This window comes from Spermophilus citellus (genome assembly GCF_964194105.1).
Source record: "Spermophilus citellus genome assembly, chromosome: 10".
Lineage (NCBI taxonomy): Eukaryota > Metazoa > Chordata > Mammalia > Rodentia > Sciuridae > Spermophilus > Spermophilus citellus.
This window is the reverse complement of record NC_138197.1, coordinates 51,421,234-51,441,022: the sequence shown is the minus strand read 5'-3', so window position 1 is coordinate 51,441,022 and position 19,789 is coordinate 51,421,234. Positions and strand designations below refer to the sequence as shown.

The window sequence follows — 19,789 nt, the reverse complement described above, 5'->3', positions numbered from 1 at the left end:
ACCCCATGTATTTTAGGGTGTGCTAGGCTTGTGTGTTAGGCACTAAGAGAAAAATCAGAGTGGTCCTTAGATGTGTGTGACACCAGCAAGAGATGCAAAACATGTTTTCTAAAATGTCCTGTTGGTGATTAGGCCTCAGAGAGCTATGTAAATGGTTTTATTTTGGGTAAAGAACATAGGTCTTTGTAAGTTCTGAGTGTGATCTGAGTCTCCAGGTGAAGATAAATTGCTAGAGGCCAGCTCTGAGGGAACCTGTCCAGTGAGGTAGACAAACAGGAGCACACTGCCCTGTGGATCATCCAGGGATGTGAGGCTACATGTGATTCAGTCCTGCTCAATGGAGCTTTAGCACTGTAACCCCAGCTCAAGGCCCAGGAACACTCTTCTATAGCCCCGGGGCCTCAGGCCACTTGGAAACTGGACACATCACCTTGATCCGACCATCGTAGCACAATGGCATTCCATGCAATAAGTTGCTGTTAATTGTGAATAAGAGAACAGGAGGTTTCTATATCAAAAGTGGATCTTCGTGGGTGAAATTTACATTACACCTTGTGTCAGCTACACTCATCCTATAAAATTGAAAAGTAAAATGGTAGTTCGTGTAAGTAAGATTTTTCTTAAATTTCTGTTTAACCTGATAGTGTACATCAAAATTATTTCAGCTTCACTTTGTATACCTGTTATTGACATGTTACATGTAACTGTGTTTTGTGTTGAAAGCTTGAGACTTACTTTCAATATGCTTGGTAAAATTGTTACTTTAAAAAAAAACAAAAAACCCTGATGAGCAGGGTGAAGCTCAGTGGTTGAGTGTTTGCCTTGTGCACATAAGGCTGAGGCTCTGGGTTCAATCCTTAGCAATCCTCAGCACTGAAAAAAGAAGGAAAAACTTGTTGAAATAAATAGTAAGTATTCTATTTTTTAAACTCACCTTTATAATTTCCACTAACCTAAAGGTATCTTAAGTTAAAATAATTTGGTTACCTTTATTCCTGAACGGTGCACAATCTCAATTAATACAATGTGCATTATGTATTTTTATCTCCAAATCTTCCCTGAATTTTTTAGCAAATTAAAAATGAGTTGTGAGATGTTGGGGTAGGTGGGAATGAGCAAGAGTACTCTGGGGGAACAAAATGAGGAGAAATTTACTATGTTATGATACCTAAACCATCACCAGGGATTAAATCATAACCAGATCCTTTAAATAATGCTGAATAGATGTTTCTATGATTCCAATATAACATAATTTCCAACCCAGCTTCCAGCAACCAAATGTGAGGCTGTTGGTAACATTGTTTTAAATTCTGTAATAAGTGCCCCAATGACAAGAAATATTAAATTTGGGATGATAATAACAAAGTCTTTTTAAAATATTTAAAATGGTTACACAAAGATATGGTCAAATTACCTTAACAAAGTCTTTTTAAAATATTTAAAATGGTTACACAAAGATATGGTCAAATTACTGCCTAGTGGGATTTACGGGATATAAGAGAATGTCCACTGAAGTGCTGAGGATAAATTCAAGTTCAACAGGACCTTGGAAGTCTTGGCTACTAACACTGGTGAGACCATCAATTTTCCATTCTTGGTGATAAATTTTAAATCCAAATAAATCTTGTTTGTTAGGCCACTAAAAAGCCTTGTCATGTCTGAAGTTGAGTAGGCATGCATCCGCCAGCTGCATATTGAAGCTGTGGTGTGAAAGTACAGGCATCTCCCATAATCTCATTTCCAAGTGCAAAGTTATGGCATAGCCAAAAATGGCTCTAAGGGCAAGGTTTCCTTCACAGGATTCATAGCATTACCACAGGCCTCAGGACCAGGCAGAGCTAAAGGTCATTACCATGCCTCCAAAATCAGTAGCCTTGGAGAGAGGAGGCAGCAAGACCAGCAGAGAGGGAAGAGATGAACCCAATATGTAGAAGTGGTTCTGGGAGCCCCTTCAGGTAACATAAATAATGAAGGAAGAAGTAAAAGCAGATTTATCATGTGTTCAGTAAATATGAAGGGCTGCAAATCCTCTGGAGCAAAGCCTCGAAGCTTCCTTTCAAAGTAACAGTCCCCATATACAGATAGGTCAGCTCTGACTACTTGGGCACCACCGATTAGGAAGCCTGACCACAGACAGTCCTTGCAAAGAAAACAGACAAAAATAGAATCTTTCCATCCTGCGGCGGCCTTCTTCTCTTTGTGTGTCAGTGATTTTCAAACAGTAGATTTCAGAAGCATGACAACTTAAGTAATTTACATTTTTCAAAGTGGCACATAAAGGTTAAAGTTGTATTTGGGGATATGGATGAAATGAGTAGGCTCCTCATTGCTTCAGAGTTAGCAAGTAGTGGGGTGGGCAGAGTGGAAGGAAAACCCTTAGAAACTCCCAAATTGCAGCTGACCTGGGGAAATGTCTACACTCACATCAGGGTGACTTCTTTTTTCTTGTCCCTGGAAAGTATGCTAACATCATAATCCCATGGGGCCAGCTGCAGATCACTCTCCTTGTGCTTGGTCCTAACCATATCCCCCCCCCCCCCGTGGCACGCCTACACCCTAACCCCTCTCAAGTTTGCCTCCCACCAAAAGTGTGCTGTGAGTATCAGTTTTCATCCCCCAGCCGGGGAACACTTTGCACTTGATCCTCTATAGCATTATATGAAACCCTGACAGAAATCATATCAAAAAGGGATCATCATCACCGCTTTCAGAGGAAGAAACTTAAATAATAACCTTCTCTGATTGCAAGTTTAATGAGACATCAGGCTAGGCTTCACATAGGGATGGCTCCCTCCAACCCCTGCCTGGTAAGTTATAGCCTCTTTTTTTGGTTCCATGCACATCTATGTCCTCTCATCTAGAGATGTGGGTGGGTGGGCGTTCACCTCAGTTAGTGTTAACATGGGCACACATCTTCTCAAAACCTCATAGTTGCTTCATCTGTCACCTGGATATGCTTCATCTCTGGACCCATGGGGAAAACATAACAGTCCTGGAGCACTTTGCTCCCTGTTGACCTCTGCATTTATGTAGCTAGCATTTATTGAAAACCTACTACATGTCAAATTGTTCTAGGCTCTGGGAACAAGCCAAACAAAGCCCTGTTCTCCTAGAACTTGCATTCTTTTATCAGAGACAGATAACTGTATAATATAGGTGTAATGCCAGGTAACATAGAGGAAAACAAAGCAAGTTAAAGGAGTAGAGAGTAGTGAAAGGTGTTTTAGCAGGGACGCCCTCTAAGGAAATAGCAATGAAGTAAATGAGAAGCCAAAGAAAGATCGAGATTTGCACAGGCCAACACTTGATAGGAATGGATTGGGCTCAAGGAGGGACCAGTGGGACAGTTCCTGTGGCAGAGTTAATAAGGGAAACAGATGGTGATGAGGATGCAGGATAGCAGAGGGACAGGGACTGGAATACAGAGGGTCCCCTGGGCAAAAAAAAGACATTTAAGTTTTATGCTAACAAAATTGACTCTAAAAAATGTATTAGTGCTTTATTTTTGTATCAGAGAAGTGCCCAACATCATCAATTATTTGTAAAACACAAAATTCAGTTCTGACAAGGAAATGGGTAGAACATATGAGCATCAACAGTTTAATCCACAAAGCACCCACAGGCTGATGGATTTCAAATTGTCCCTAACTTCTAAGGCAGAATGGGTAAGGAATCAAGAGTGGCCTTATGTAAGATCACACTCCAACAGTATCCTTTTCCTGTGCAGGGCTCAGGATAAAACAGAGAGTTATTTTATTCTTTAGCAACAGACACACAATGGATAAATCTTGTTGGCCTTGCATGGTCACATCCTGAATATACATACAGCTGCAACTCTCTGGGTATGTTCTATCATCTATAGCTGTCTTTTGTAATAGTCCAATCCACAGCTTGCTATTTATAGGTCTCAGAGAAGCAACAGTTCACAGAATTAAATGCCCAGCTAGCCTTGTAACCTGGACTACCTGCCCTTCCATTTCTTTACCATTCCTATCATGAGCACCCTGCGTCTTGCCACCTGCAGGAGCTGGACCACAGCCAGAGGTAGTGAACAAGGTGGTGACTTTTCAAATACCAGCTATTCCATTTCCATCCCAACTGGGGGTACTGCAATTCCGTTTTGGCACTAACCACCCACAATTAGTGCCGACCCCACAAGTTACAGGGCACAATTCCCAGCAAGACTTTAGTCACCAGCTAGTCTTTAGGGTCTTGAGGTTAACACTTCTGATAGGCTTGCTATAAATTTGGGGGTTTCCACAAACTAGTTAAGTTAGATAATTTGCTAGCAACTCAAAAGAATTTTTTAAAAAAGCTATACTTAGTATTATAGTTTTATTACAAAGGATATAAATAAGGAAGATCACCATGGGGAGCTGTCTAGGAAAGAACACAGACCTTCCATAGCTTCTCCCCAAGGGTCCAGGACGTGTTACTTTGTCTGCACATTAGTTTATTCATCAAAAAGAAAATTCCACTGATCCACTAATCCTCAGTTTCCAGAGTTTTTATTAGGGTTTTCTTACATAGCTTGGTTGATAGAAACATTGGCCATATGATTGAACTCAGTTCTTAGCCCAGGAGTTGACTGGCTCAAAGTCCCAACACTGCCATAATCTGTCTTTGGTCATTCTAGTAACCTATCTCCTGAAGGTATCTAGGAGCCCAACATGAGTTAGTTCATTAGCATAAACCCTGGTATAATCTGGGTGATTATGAGTGACAAAGATACTTCTGTCACTCAGGAAATCTCAAAGGTTTAGGCCATCCTCCTAGGAACCAGGAACCAAGACCATTCAAATTTTATACAAGTGGCCCAACCATAAACGGTGGTAGGAGGAGCACATAGAGAAAAGCAAACTGAAGGAGAAGTGTGAGTTTAGGGAGGGTGGAGCTCAGTGGTGTGGGTCTTGCCTTGTGTGTTAGGCCTTGGATTTGATCCTCATACTGGGGGAAGAAAAGGAGGAGGAAGAGAAAGAAATGCGAGTCTAGAAGTTGACTGTACTGCTATGGAAACTATAGGTGTGTGTGTGTGTGTGTGTGTGGCTTTGACTCTCAATATATGTAGGATTCAACCAAAGAGGCAATGCAGATCTACTTCAGATTAGGGAGCAACTTGAGGGTTGATCAGTACTATGTCTCAGGGCAGTATCCACATGCTTGTCAGCACAGAACACCCGTGTACAGCAACCAGTCATCCAAGGCCTTACATTATTTCATCCAATTGGCTCCATCATATGTTGAAAATAAGTTTTACACGTAGGAATTGCTTCTGTGTCTGTTTCAATTTTTTTAAGTCTTCTACTAGATGGATATTCCATAAAAATGAATAATCAGTGCAATGTTTCAAAAGTAGAAAAGTGAGCAAAATCCATAAACCCTGAGTAGCCTCAGCATAAAGTTGGGGGATTTATTTGTGAAACTGCACAAAACTTAGAAATGCAGCACCTACTGCATAATCAGTGGTTGTTTCCACATTGCTTGTGTGGGAAAGCGTGCTAAAGCTCATGGTTGTAATTCCTGTTCATCAAAACCTTGGGTCTTTTGTGACTAGGCATGTTATAATTATAATCAGCCAGAGGTCATTACTCAAAAGAGAACCACCAGCCTCTGGAATTGCAATTTACCATACTCTTCTTTTGATTTTACCTGTGTCCTGAGAAGTCCATCACTTTGCTTCATCATTCAAAGTTCCTCTTGTTCATCATACTTGAAATTACCTCACTGCTTCTTATCATGTGACAGCTGCTTGGCAGAGTTGTTTGTTGACACCTATAGCTGCTGGGCTCTCTCTGTTCAGGACCCTGTGCTCTGTGGACCCATCTAGCCAGCTGTCAATTCATTAATGACTTTGGAGAAATTATTCTGAACTGCTGAAGCAAATCCAGGTCCCAGAGCCAGCCAGCCAGTGGTCACCATCATCCTCTGCAAAGCTGTACTCTGACTTAGAGTTCAACCCCATTTTGAGTCACAACTAACTGGCCCATCCCAGAAGCACATATTGGTCTGGATTCAATTCAGGTTTTTATTCAGCATCCTTCAAAGCCCCATTTGCCCTATTTGCAGAATCTAGTGACGAATTCTGAGTCTTTGATGCTAATTGGAAATTTTTGTCTGTGTGTAAGGTCTCTTTGGTACAATCTGACATATCATCTTGATCCAACTTTGAACTTACTGTTAGGCCTTTGTTGTGATAACCCCGAAAGAGCCACTCAAGGTTTTAATCATGAACATCTTCTAGCTCTTTGGCACTGGACTTTTGGAACAGGTGAGAGACTAGTACTAATGTCAGGAATGAAAATTGGAGGAAAACGATGTGAAATTTCCAAAAGAAAGTCATGAGAATCAAAGAGACATTTCATGGTAATATTGGTAGGAATCTATTTTGTAAGAGTAAAGGAGAGAATGGGTGATAATGGAACTGAAGTGGTAGGTATGGACCACTCTCTTGAGAAATGTGTTAAAACTCATTGCTTATGGGCAGTTTGCTGGTGACCAAATGCTTACAGCTTCCTCGTAGGTAATATGAAGGTCATTCTCTCCCAATTTTTCATATAAATGGGATTTTATAATCTAGGCAGGTTGCCCAAATATGGTTACAGAATTATTTTATTCTATTACCAGTTGGTCCAGATCCTGCAAATAGTAGTCTAGGTTTTAACATAATCCAGAGGAACCATAGTTTTGACTGGACCATTCCTAGTTGATGCTCCTGACACTGCATTTTTATTAAAAACACTCTTCTTGTGTTAAAATGCTTGTCAGTTTATTCAATAAATTGTATGATTACCTTATCAACATGTAACATGTAAGTATAGTTAAGAATTGTTTTGCGGTTCATCCAACAGTTATGATGTTAAGAAATTCCTGGCTAGATCTTGAGTTATCTACCGTGGTTGTTCTCAACCTTGAGCATGCATCACAATCACCTGGAGGTGGACTGGATTTGTGATTCTCTAGATTTGGGGTGAGGTCTAAGATTTTGCATTTCTAACCATTTCTCAGGTGATGCTGATGCACCTGGTCTGGGAAACACTCTTTTGAGAACCAGCAACTCTTCTTAGGCAGTATTTTGAAGATAAGGGGAAAGACTTAAGGATAGACTGAACAGCTCAAATAAAACAAATAGAGGCTGGAGTTGTAGCTCAGTGGTAGAGTACATATACATATACAATGCCCTGGGTTCAATTCCAGCATTGTGTTAAATAAATACTAGATAAAATTAAAATCCCATTTATTATTTTATTATTTAGTATTGTATGCTAGCTGGTCGGCTGCAAACACAGTATAATCAGATGGCAGCAGGTCAATGCTCTGTGATGATCATCATATGGCAATTCTTCTTAGAGCTATTTCATGTGATTTTAAGGTTTGGTGACTATTCATTGACTAATTCTCAAAGGATAAAGTGACATTCTTAATTTTTACAAAAGAGGAATTTCAGTTGCCTTTAAGCAGATTTATCCATTTCTCTGTATGAGATAAATGTAGAAATATACATTGATGTTCAAAGATTAACAGATGCATTAACTAAAACAGATTTTAATTCCATTTTTGTTGTGGCATTTGGCTGTGGAATTAAAAGATTTCTAGAAGTGGTTTTTTTCTCGAAGTTCTTAGGTGTAATATTTTCTATATAGACATTGTATATATAGTATCTCATTTTCCTAGAGTTTTGAAAATAGATATATTTTTCTTAATTCTCCTCCTAATAAATCATATACTGTGGAGATAAATATAATGATCATATTTGAGAAATCTTGTGAAATCCTGTCAAAGAATTAGGACTTACAGAAAAGCAGTTTTGATTTATACTTGAGGAAGAAATCAATCAAATTGTAGATTAACTGACACAATTACTGAGCCAAGTTGTTATTGTTTATGATCAAAACACAAAAATGGTTTTGTCCTTTGCACCTCAGCATGGTTTGTAATTGCAAAGTCCTCCCTCCCGGTTGTCTTTGGAAGACAAACAGATGGATCCAGACACACTTTCCTATACAGTTTGGGCAGATCCCTCTGTAAGAGCCTAACCAAAAGATTCAGATCTGCTTTTTCTTTCAGCCACCCTGAGTCTGGGGGCCATCACTGGCCATCCAGCACTTTCTAAATAGGTATCTGAAACATAATTGTCCTTTCTGTTGACTTTGGGAGATTTTGAAAAGCAAAATGATCTTGATATAAACAGGCTCTTTATTGTCATAATGAGGACCATGATACCCAAAGCACTTATGTAAATTCAAATGACTGAATGACTCAGAAAGATATATTCAACTGTGAATCCAATAAACTAAAAATTCAGATGGTAATATAGGGGAAGGTTGAGAGACTTTTAAGATCAAGTGTCCAGTGTATTAGGAGACCTCTGCTGACCTGGTCCTGCTATGATCTTCTGAGGTATGGTTTGGGTCAGTGATTTAATCTAAACAGTCTTCCTCCCTGTCTATTAATAAGAGGTATTATTCATGGTGTGCTAGTCCTGGTAGAGTCTGGACAACCCTGAGTATGACATTTGTCTATTTCCCTTGTGTAAATACTCCCATTATGGTTGGTGTCAAGGTACCAGCAAGGCATCGAGGAATGCAGAGTTGGGAAGAGATGTACACAATTGGCTTTCGCAAATGGCACAATCCTCTTCTCTACTCTGGGAAAACAGTCATGTGGTTCTGGCCTAATAATCCATCTTAGGGACTGAATTATGCAGTCTGTCTGATCACATTAATCATGTTAACCAAATATCTTAAGCTCATGAATGCAGCCTTCTCCTTCAGAAGGAGGTGTTGTCTGGCAGGCTTGCATTTCCAAACACTTCAAGGGGACTTCATAGTCCCTGGGGCTGACATTGGGATCACACTTCCTTGTGCCCCTTGCCGAAGCCATCATCCATGCCTACATGGATTCCTGAATAGGAGTCTTGGCCGTTGTCCATTCTCCTCACAACAGCCAAGGTGTTCAGTTTTTTTATTTCTGTCTATGAATGGATGTGCATGGAGATGGATGTGGGGGGGGTATGTATATACATTTTTGCTATAAACAAAAATATGCCATTTCTTTGTTTAAAACCTTATTGTGAATCATGCTGTTTATAGGAATCTCCATAGCTAAGTCCTGTTCACTTCTGGTACCTTATCTCTTGCCATCCCTTCTTCCTCACTTGGTACCACTCTCCAGTTCCATGGCCTTCTTTCTGTTCCTTCAAAATGCTAACACTGTTCTCTGCCCTTAGACCTGTGCATTGCTATTTTTACTACTGCCTTTGACTGAAACAGTGTCCCTCCAGTTTGTGAAGAGCTTCTCCTTCTTGTCAATCAAGCATCACTTCCCTAGAACATTTGTGGCTTGCCCAGTCTAGAATAACCCCTCTCCTCCCAAGATGATCTTTCAAACCACCATTTTGGTCATTTGTACTTCTCTTTATCTGAAATCATTTTATTTTTCTATCTTTTTGGGCAGGTACTGGGGATTGAACTCGGGGGCATTTGACCACTGAGCCACAACCCCAGCCCTGTTATGTATTTTATTTAGAAACAGGGTCTCGCTGAGTTGCTTAGTACCTCACATTTACTGAGGCTGACTTTGAACTCACAATCCTCCTGCCCTGGCCTCCCTAACTGCTGGGATAACAGTTGTGTGCCACCACACCCAGCTGAAATTATTTTATTTTTGTTCATTTTATTATCATTTCCACACCCTTAATTTTCCCCTGCCATTAAAATACAAACACCACAAAATTGTAGACTCTTTTGGAGTTGCCCATTGCCTTAGCCACCTAGAAGAGTATATCTATCAGATGATAATTAAGTATATGTTGAAGGGGAGAAGGAAAGCATTTTGTTTTAGATTGGTCAAGAAGAAAGAATAATATGCCATACAGAAATTTTATTTTACTATGCTTACCTACCATGCATTTATACCGAATGCAGCAACACCTAATCATTCATCCATTTTATTAACAAATACATGTTCAGTGTCCATCATGTTCTATAAAATGAAAGATGCAAGAATAAATCAGAGAAAGATCCTGTCCTCAAAGGGGCATATAAACTCAAGAGTCCACAATGTTCTTTTCTGTGTAATTGATGATCCAATTAATTAATAATAGGATCATTGCATAATTATATATTATTAATTATAATTATTAAATAAGAGTTAATTAAATGTGTGCCTCAGCCATTCTAGTGTAATGTTTTATTATTTTTATTCTGGATGAAATTGGCTGTGTTAAATTAGGACTTGACCTTGTCATTCCCTTGCTGTGTTTCAGTTGGGTTTCCTTATTTTCAATGATAGCAATGGACTGGTGCTCTTTAGAGAGAAAAAAGTCGTGGAAAAAATGTACGGTGTTAAGAGGAAAGAATCAGGTTCAGTATGAACAGGACTCATGAAAAATGTGCTGTTTGGAAAGTCCAGCTGGGGACATTCTGGCTGGAGAAGGAATTAGTTATCACTGTGGTTGCAGGCTGGAAGTTGGTCCTGGCATGCCTGGTGTCACCACAGCCAGAAGTCACCACCCCAGCCAGCGTGAATGGAAGGAATCCTGTACCACCCCTGCTTCTTGGCATCACTTATTCAATATCCATTTCTGAGGCAGGAACATCTAATGGGCCACTCCTAACTCCTAGGACTCAGCTCCAGCTGCCATGGGGAGCCCTTCCTGTGTCTGAGGTGCAAGGCTAGACCCAACCTTCCACCAAGACCCCACTCTGGCTGTTTCCTCACACAGGGAGGGCCTCCAGATCCTGGGCAGCCAAGAGTTGAACAAATGCCCACTTGAGTGTTCAACTCTGTTCAGTGTGCTTTGCCCCCAACTCACTCTGAAGAATTCTCCAGCTTTCTTCTATTATAATGAGACTCATGAATGTTCCTACTTCAAATTATTTGTAGAAGAAAATACATATGTATGTTCTTTTTATAAAGAATCCAAGTGATAGTAATCAGAGGGGTTAAAGTATGGAAATTAATAAGTAATAAGGTAAGAAAAAAATACCCCAAAGAAAACTATAGAATCAAAGGGTTGAAGAATTGATTAGAGCCAAGGGTAGTTAAGAGGCTGAAGCAGGAGGATCACAAGTTCCAAGGCAGCCTGGACGAATTAGTGAGACTCTGTCTCAAAAAAAAAATAAAAAGGCCTGGGGATATAGTTCAATGGTAGAGCACCCCTGGTTCAATCCCCAGTACCCACCCTCCACACACACACAAATAGAATTAATAGGGGGAAAAAAAACATGTAGCAGAGTCTTGCCTAGACTAGCTCTAGGAAGTCCATCAGCAGAACCTTGGAGCTGTCTGTTATCCCTGATAGTCTTCTCTGATTTACTTATTTTTTTCCTTTGTAATCAAAATGTTTCCCATTTAACACATCTGAAGGAAAAAGAGCAGTGGGGACTTCAGTTCCTGGGCCATTCACAGTGAGCTGGTGGACAAGTCTCTGCATTGCCATATGCTTCCCCAGATTCCTGGACCTTTGACTAATTGGATCCCAGTCCAAGTCTGATACTGCCGGGGATTCTAGAAATCAGCTGGCCAGTGGCTTGCAGCAGCTCTGGGTATGTGAGCTCCACATGCCTCTCCCTGAGCAGACCTCACACTGATCACAGCTCAAGGTCAGGTTCAGTGTCCACCCAGAGCCTCTGAGAGCCCTCTTCATGCTGGCTCCCAGGCAATCCTTCTAAATTTACTGACAAGAGGACAGTGCTTCCCAGCCACTCTGTGCTACCTTCTTAGATCTTCCCAGCCCTCCTGTCAGTGGCTCTGCCCTTCAGATCACTGTCAGCTGGGAGCATATAGGATCCACCATGAGCAGATGTGAATGATTCATCCTATAGACACCCAAGGGTCATTGCTATCTGTGTCCAGTCTCCCTAAAGTCAGGAGGCCAGCTGAGAGAGAAAGGACTTCATACTTCTACCTCCTCCTGGTCCTCCTGTGAGCCCTGTGCTTGGAACTGTCTGCCTCCCACCAGGGCTGCTCAGGGTACAAAGCAAGGAGGCTGGAGAGTGGGCTATCTCCCAGGCCCTTCAATGGCAACTCTCTGATTCTAAAACTGGGCCCTGCTGAGATCAATAGTCCTGTTAGGTTGTTTTCATCCCAGAACTCTCCTCCATTGATACTTTGACTAGACATGTTTTTTCCTCTGTTTTGGAAGTGGTGACTAGATGAAATAGGCTTTGCCCTGTGGGGCTCTCAGGGCTGCATTCCCCTTACCACACTGGAGGTGGTACCATGGAAAAGGGAACAGGCCAGATCCAGCAGTGACACTAGCATTTGTTAGGGACCATGTGTTGCCCGAAGGCAAGGGTCCCAGCTGCTATGCACATTGCTCCAACTGTCCAAGGATACTTTCTATCTGTGCAGCACTTTATGAGGTCCAAAACACTTCATGTACATAATATAAACATGCTATTTGAACACTAACTTTTAGTGGTGCATTATAATGATGCATAATAGTGGAATTCATTATGCCTCATTTGTACATGTACATAACATGAACATTCAAATTTTTAAAATATGTCAGGGTGTCATGCTAACACTCCAGAGGGAATTATTGTTTCCAATACAGGCTTGTTTTGGATAATTTACCATCCCCAACTTTCTCAGTACTCATAAATTTGCTAATCTGAATTTGCAGGGCCCTACCCATTGCAGGAAAAATGATGCAGGGAGATTAAGGTACAGAGAGATGCAGAAGAAAATAAGGAAATAAAATGCATGGAAAATGAATCTGCTAGTCCTTAATGTGTTTTTTTTTCCTAGAACAAAATTGGCTGTTTTCCCCTACCTCTTTTTAGAATAAATTACCAATGGTTTCATTTATCTGTCAATCCAGGAATGGTGTTTTAATTTCAAGGAATATAGCTGGATCCTTATCCTCTCACCTGAAGTCCCTAACTTCTGTCAAGAAAGGGTATATTTTTCCAGCCCATTCTTCCCTATGAACTGTGGGGCTTGTATCTGAGCCTTGAAGAGAGGTAGCTTTTTTTTTTTTTTGGTTGGGGGGGGGGCTTCCCTTAGGCAGCATTTCATGTCTGTAGGTGGGGCATTCACTAGGAACTGGATAGGAAGCCAGACACTATGTTGTGGGTGTCCCTTATTTTTTTCAAGATAATGCCTAATGTGCCCTCAAGGCCACCCTGTTGTCACAAAGGTAAGAAGCCCACCAGGCCTTTTGTGAAATTGAGCAGTGACTGGGACCAGGCACATGAGGCACTCCCCGAAACTGAAACAGTCACTTCAACTTCAAAAGAAAGATTGTTCCAACCTACTTTCCTATGTCTGAAGTTCCAGGAAAGCAGGAACAATGTCTTTCCCTCAGGGACCTTCCAGTAAGGAGGTAGTAGTTGCATTGCTGTTGTTACTTTTGAGAGCCATTTCTGCTGACATCTCCAGACCAGAAGTGCAAAAAGAAAAATGCAGTAGGTCATGCTGAGGCTTTGGGGAAATGGTTATGCTCTTCAGCCCAGGAGGCTTTGCAAATGAGTTTTAGAATGGAAAATGCAATATAAACAGAAAACTTAGGAGAGGATGGTAACCAAGAAAGACCCTAGGAAATGATCTTGTGGCAGCAAATCTAAGCATAGCAATAAAGTCTGGAAGCAGAGGTGAAAGTGTATATTAAATGGTTTATTGATATTCCGTGGCAAGACATGGCACACTCAATGCGTGACCTCTTGTCAGCCAAAATCTTAGTGAATGTCGAGCATTGACATGTTCCCGTCGGTACCCACACATGCATCTGTGATGCAATGCTTCAGTGGTTTGTGTTTCTGATTTTCAATAAATAAGCTTTTAGCATCTTTTTAGCATATCCCAGAAAAAGTATTCAAGAAGGTATAAGATATAGTAGTTTCTGTTTGGAGGTTTCTTGGTGTTTGTTTGCTTCAGCAAGTTCAGAACTAAACCTGACATCACCATTAGACAGAGAGTAGTCTAATGCAGTCAAAGGACCACAAGATTTCCAGTCTTACAGGGTGGAGGTCAAAGCCAGGCTTAGCCACTTACATCACCTGGAGACATTGGGCAAGTAATAATCCTCCTCTTGCCTCGGTGTCATTCTGTAAAGCAGGATGGTAACAGCCCCTACTTTAAGGAATTGTGGGTATTGGTCATAGCATGGCTACAGTGCCTTGGAGATTGGTTACTGTGGTGTGGGATGGAGACTACTTGCTTTCTCTTTAGCTTACCTACAGGAATCTATTAATGTGTAGCTAATAGAGCTAAAAAGATACAAGTCAGTTTCTCCAATGTCTGGCCTCCCCAAATCAATCTCATTTACTCCTTAATCTCATTCTGATGTAGAAGAAGGTGATTATGCTCTTTGTGTTTTCTTGAGCCTGTGGTCAATTAGATACCAAGAGGGACGGGTTATGTAAGACCTATTCCATTATGTAATGTGGCAGAACTTGTCCTGAAGTGGAACGAGAGCAGGGACATCTGCCACTATTGTACTGTGAGACCTCAAGGAAACCAAACTTTCTAGACTATTGGCTGGGCATTCACAAGGCGCTGAGCATTCACAGTGGTTATGTGGTTTCAAGGTTGCCTCTATCCTAAAGCCCTCTTTCTATTTGCTCACTTGGCAAGATGGAAGTTTCTCTCAGCAGTTTGGCTTTTAAACTTTCCTTGTATTCATAACTGACATAATGATGAGCCGGAAAAGACATAGACACCACCTAGGATAACATTCTAGCTTTACAGATGAGGAAACCGGGACTCAGCAATAAAACCTTCCCCCTCTATGTCACATTGCTAGTTTGGGGATAATAAAGTCAGAACCCAGGTGTCCTGACTCCTAAATCTGTGCTCTGTGCATTGTACCACATGGCCTCTTTCCCACAAATGAAATACCATATTTGAGAACCAAATATGAAAACAGCACAGATAATTTTGATTGGCACTAACAACTTAATCATTTTTATTGCATAACTACAAATGTTAATAGGACAAACTGATCTGACTATTGTTGAAAGGACTAATTTGAAAGATTTATGTATCTCTACCATTTGGTCTTTCAGTCATCCAGAAAGGTACATTATTATTAGAATTTGGAGACAGCAAGAGGGTTGTGGTTGGCCTCTGACATCTCAGAGATATGACTAGTTCCATCTCTGAGCTTTGCATTTTTGAAATCTCTCGAAGGTCTGAATTTTCACTAACCAAATTGTTAGGATCGTACATTGTAGCCTCAGATTCTAACAGTTAACCCACCACTTCCCTGACTCTATGCTACCCTGTGGTCTAATATTTTCATTCCTGGTGAAATAAGGAAATGATTTCATATTGACTAAGCAGAGTCAACATGGGAATCTAATAATCATGTGCTCATATGATCACAAGATGTACATAGCATAGAGAAGTAAACTGAGGAATAGTAAATCAAATCCAACGGCTTTGTTAGACATTGAGCACGTTACACGTGGACCTGCTGAGGGAGTGGTGTCCTGTCAGCTAGTTACTGTTCTGTGTGTGGGTCCCGTGGTTCCGGCTTAGGCTGAGGTTCACAGCTCACCTTTCTCTCCACCTTGCTTAGGATGAGACCTCCATGGAAAGTAGCAGAGCAGAGAGAGGAAATTCTGGGTGATTAATTGGGATTTACTTTTGAGATATATATATAACTCAAAAGTAATACAAATATTAATAGGACAAACTGATCTGACTATTGTATTACAAAAGTAATACAAATGTTAATAGGACAAATTGATCTGACTATATGACTATACATAATCATATATAAACACACACCACATTTTATTCTAAGAACACTGCTGTATTTGAGTTAAACTTGGTGAAAAGAATATATTTTCTGCATTAGTTTTGAAGAAAAATAAGATGTGAAACTGATTTTTGAAAGATCATTTTATTTAAAAAGGACAAAAAAAATTAAATTTTTTCATTTAACTTCAGTCTCTCAAATCTTAAGAATCATAAAATTTTGTTTAATAGTGAAAAAATGTTAATTAAACATTATATTTATATTTCAGCCAGTCATCAGTTGATACACAAAGGGAGGAAGAAATGAAACCATATACATATTAAAAAGCAGAAAAAAAGATTAGGAAAACCAAAGGAGTGTTAAAAGAAAGAATGCATTTTAGTAACTGAGAGAAAAGAGAAGCCATGTACCTTTCCTACCTAGCATTTAAGCACAGCTTGTCTTTATTTTTGTCATCCCTTGATTGAAGTTTTACTCTCCACCGCCCCCCCCCAAAAAAAAAAACCGTGTAAAGAGCACATGGATTGTGCTGGGTTTTGTTTTCTGTTGTTTTCTCAGTGCCTAGCACAGACACAGAAATCCCCAGTAAGAATGACTCAATTAATGGATGAACAAAGATACAGAACAGTGTAGGGAATGAGAGCTCCATGGCCCAAATGGCTCCAACAGTGGTCCACTGAGAACTGCCATTGTTTCCTCAAAAGCCAGAGGTGATGGACTTGACTGATCTGGCCCCCAATGCTGCAGTAGTGCTTCTTCAGAGCCAGTTTCACACTCTTCCCTGTGTCCTCTTCAGCAGAGTGACAGTCTGTTAAGTATTCAAGCAATGCTTTGTGTCTTGAAACTTTCTGAAAGTTAATATTTTCACTCACTGTGGCCATCACATGCCACCAGGTACCTCCTCACCCCAAGCCCAGTCATTTGATGCTCCCAAAACCTCTGCTCCAAGAGCTCCTCTGGCCCCTGTCCTCGTGGACCATTCTTCTCTTCCACAATGCTGCCTCTTTGTCGCAGGAGGAGCCTCCCTTTTAGCCCTCTGGAGGCAGCTGCCTATTTCCCCAACCACTCAGTCCTAAGGGCCCTAGAAAAAGGTTCACAAATTCTGGGCTCCCTAACATCAAGAAATCTTGACACCTTCAACCACCATTAAAGGGCATTTTTAAAATCTCGATGTCCTCTAGCACATTGGGTCACTTTTGTGCATTCATTACAAACATTGGCCCTGGCTGGCCCACAGCTTCCTCATCTACCCAGGTACTGATCTTCCGGATGACTTCCGGGGCTCCGTGCACATTTCATCCAAAAAAATTAGCCTCTGCAAATTCTGTGATTTTGTTTTTAGTTGTGGTAAAATATACATAATATAAAATTTGTCATGTGGGCCATTTTAAAAATAGCTTTATGGTGTTGAGTACATTCACACTAGAGTACTATCATCACCCAGCTTCCATAACCTGGAATTTTTCATCTTCCTCAGTTAAAACTCCATGCCCACCAACACTGAAACCCCAATTTAGGCAGTACCCACCTTCAGCAGATTTAAGGCATTCTCACCCCAGAGTTTTCATATCTCAAAGTTGTCCTACCTTCAAAACCTTATATTTATTCCATTTTCTGTGCACTGTCTTGTGTCCTACCAACAAAACAGAATGAACAGATCTGAGCTGGGATCTCTGCTGTGCCCCTCCTAGACTCAGTTTCTTCATTTGTAAAATTTAGATAACTAGTAGCATTGTAGACAATATAGACACTAGAGAGATAATAGAACGCATGTCATTGCATTGTTAGAAGGAACAAATGACCACAGGAGCTAGCACAGGTTTCTTCCTCTCCATCTTTCCTGCCAGTCCACACCTTAATATTCCTAAGCCTAACTACCTCTTTGCCGACATTCCTACTTCGCTACACCTGTGTCTTCCTGATGCCCATCCCACACAAGATTCTGTGTCAGTCTGGCTTTCTGACTTATCTGCACATTTACCTGGATTGTTTGTGAACAAGGGTCTTTGCTGCAGTCATTTCAAGGCCTGGTTTCCCACCTGGCTGGACCGTGTACACCACTCTGCAAGCATTTAATGGGTCCTGATTTGGTTTCCTCTGCTGTTTTTTCCAAACTGCTATTATAGATTTTTCCTGTTCACGCCATCTCCCTGTCCTGCCACTGTCCCAGCAATCCTCATTTATCTTTTCTGTCTCTGAAGACCAGAGTTCTTACACAGTAATGACATCATAATAAGAATCACGCACATCCCCTGAGGTTCTGATTTGGTAAGAGGTGATGGGGTGGGGATCTCAATTTTAACAAGCAACCCCAGGGGATTTTGACAGACAGGGTTTGTGGTCCACTCTTCCTGGAGGAACAACCTACTCCATAAGCCCCTTGAGAGCACACACACACATACACACACACACACACACACACACACACACACACACACACAGTCTTATCTGACTTTCATCCCTGCTACCTGACAATAGAAGTTGAAGGATTGATTAAATGAATGAATCTGTCACTCTGCACTTCAGAGGAAGTAACTGTTCTCCTTTGAAATGCTAATTAACTACAGCTGTTTAAATGCAGTTTAAAACTCTTCAATGTGTTTTATCTTTAATCCTTTATTAGCCCCTTTCACGCCCCTTGGCAACAGGGAACTAAAGAGAACTTGTTCCCCAACCAGCAACAACAACAAAAAAAAATCAATTCAAGGGCCAGGTAAGATCACGGAGACCACAGCACAGTGCAGTCTTTCCACCTTAGGGAAGGTGCTTGCTCAATGACCCTCCTGCTTAGGATCCTCTAGACAGAGGATTTCCCCAACCACTTCAGTGGACATTTCTGGAGAAGAAAGAATCTTAAGCAAAAAGCCAACTTCTGGGGATATTGGGAGAAGGTGACTTAGAGAAATAGATGGGTAGGTAGAGATACATTGGCATGCCCAATCAATGGCTCAAATCCCATTTCTCCCCTGCCATTCACTAGCTTGTGACAGGGGTAATTGTCATGTTGGATCCTCTTGTTTCCTTACCTGTAAAATGGGGGACAATATGGTTTACTTTGTACAGTTCTTTTGAAGATTGGAAAATGTAATCTAAGTAATTCGCAGTGATTCTATGCTGTTAGGCAATTCAATTTTTTAGACAGCTGGGTGTCTATCATAGTGGAAAGTCGAGTCCTTCTCCTAATATCCTCCCACCACCACCACAAGACACACCCTAGAAATGCAGAAGTGGTGCCATCTATTGCTGTCTGGAGAAGTCTTAAGTCTAAAACCCCATAATAGAGTGTTTCCAAAGGGAGCAGACAGAGCAACCCTGGGCCATGCCCTTCTATTCCCCTCTTTCCTAAGTGGAGCTTAGAGGCCAAAGAGCTGGTGAGGAGCCTCAACGGGGGAAGTGGGAAGGAAACGAGCGTGGGCAGCTAGAACTGAAACTATCTTTTTACCACCCTCTTGTTCTACCACCCTTTCCTCCCCTGTGCTGGGGGAAAGAGAAACAGCTCATGACTCTGCTGTACCCACACATAATACACGTCCTCTTCCCAGTTTCCAGACCCCACCTCATCATGACCCCTCACTCAGGAAGATTCACTGCATGCCTGCAGGGTGCATGGTGCTCTCCTAAGTGCTTCAACTGGAATCTCTCTGGAAGCCCTTAGCAAGCTTGTTTTAATATTGAAGATCTTCCCCCAGTTCATGAAGAGCAATGGCTGACCCCCACTTCATTCCCGCCCTCATCCCTTCCCCAACCCTGGCTAGAGGATGCCTTTTGGTGTGAATGCTAAGAAACCTTGGCTTAACTTGGTTCATTAATAATAATGAACACCTATAAACATTCTTTATAGGACTCCAGGCTCCCTTCCATACTCATTCCTTTGTTCCTGCACATTTACTTTGCTTTTAGGAGAAGAACTTGGACTGGTTTCCTCGGATGCGAGCCATGTCCCTTGTTAGCAATGAAGGTGACAGTGAGCAAAATGAGATTCGGAACCTGCAGGAAAAGCTGGAATCAACCATGAGTCTGGTCAAACAGCTGTCAGGTCAGCTGGCGGAACTCAAGGAGCAGGTATGTATGCTCCTGGAG

At 41.3% G+C, this 19,789-nt stretch overlaps 1 protein-coding gene across 4 annotated transcripts in view; it reads left to right on the top strand.

Annotated features, from left to right (window-relative positions):
• The window catches only part of ITPR2 (inositol 1,4,5-trisphosphate receptor type 2), a 502,163-nt gene that overhangs the window by 477,651 nt on the left and 4,723 nt on the right, over positions 1–19,789 (top strand). For all 4 annotated transcript variants that reach the window (XM_081311949.1, XM_081311950.1, XM_081311951.1 and 1 more), the window contains one exon: positions 19,610–19,771. In XM_081311949.1, coding sequence (XP_081168075.1) covers positions 19,610–19,771 — 162 coding nt within the window. The remainder of the gene's footprint in view (positions 1–19,609; positions 19,772–19,789) is intronic.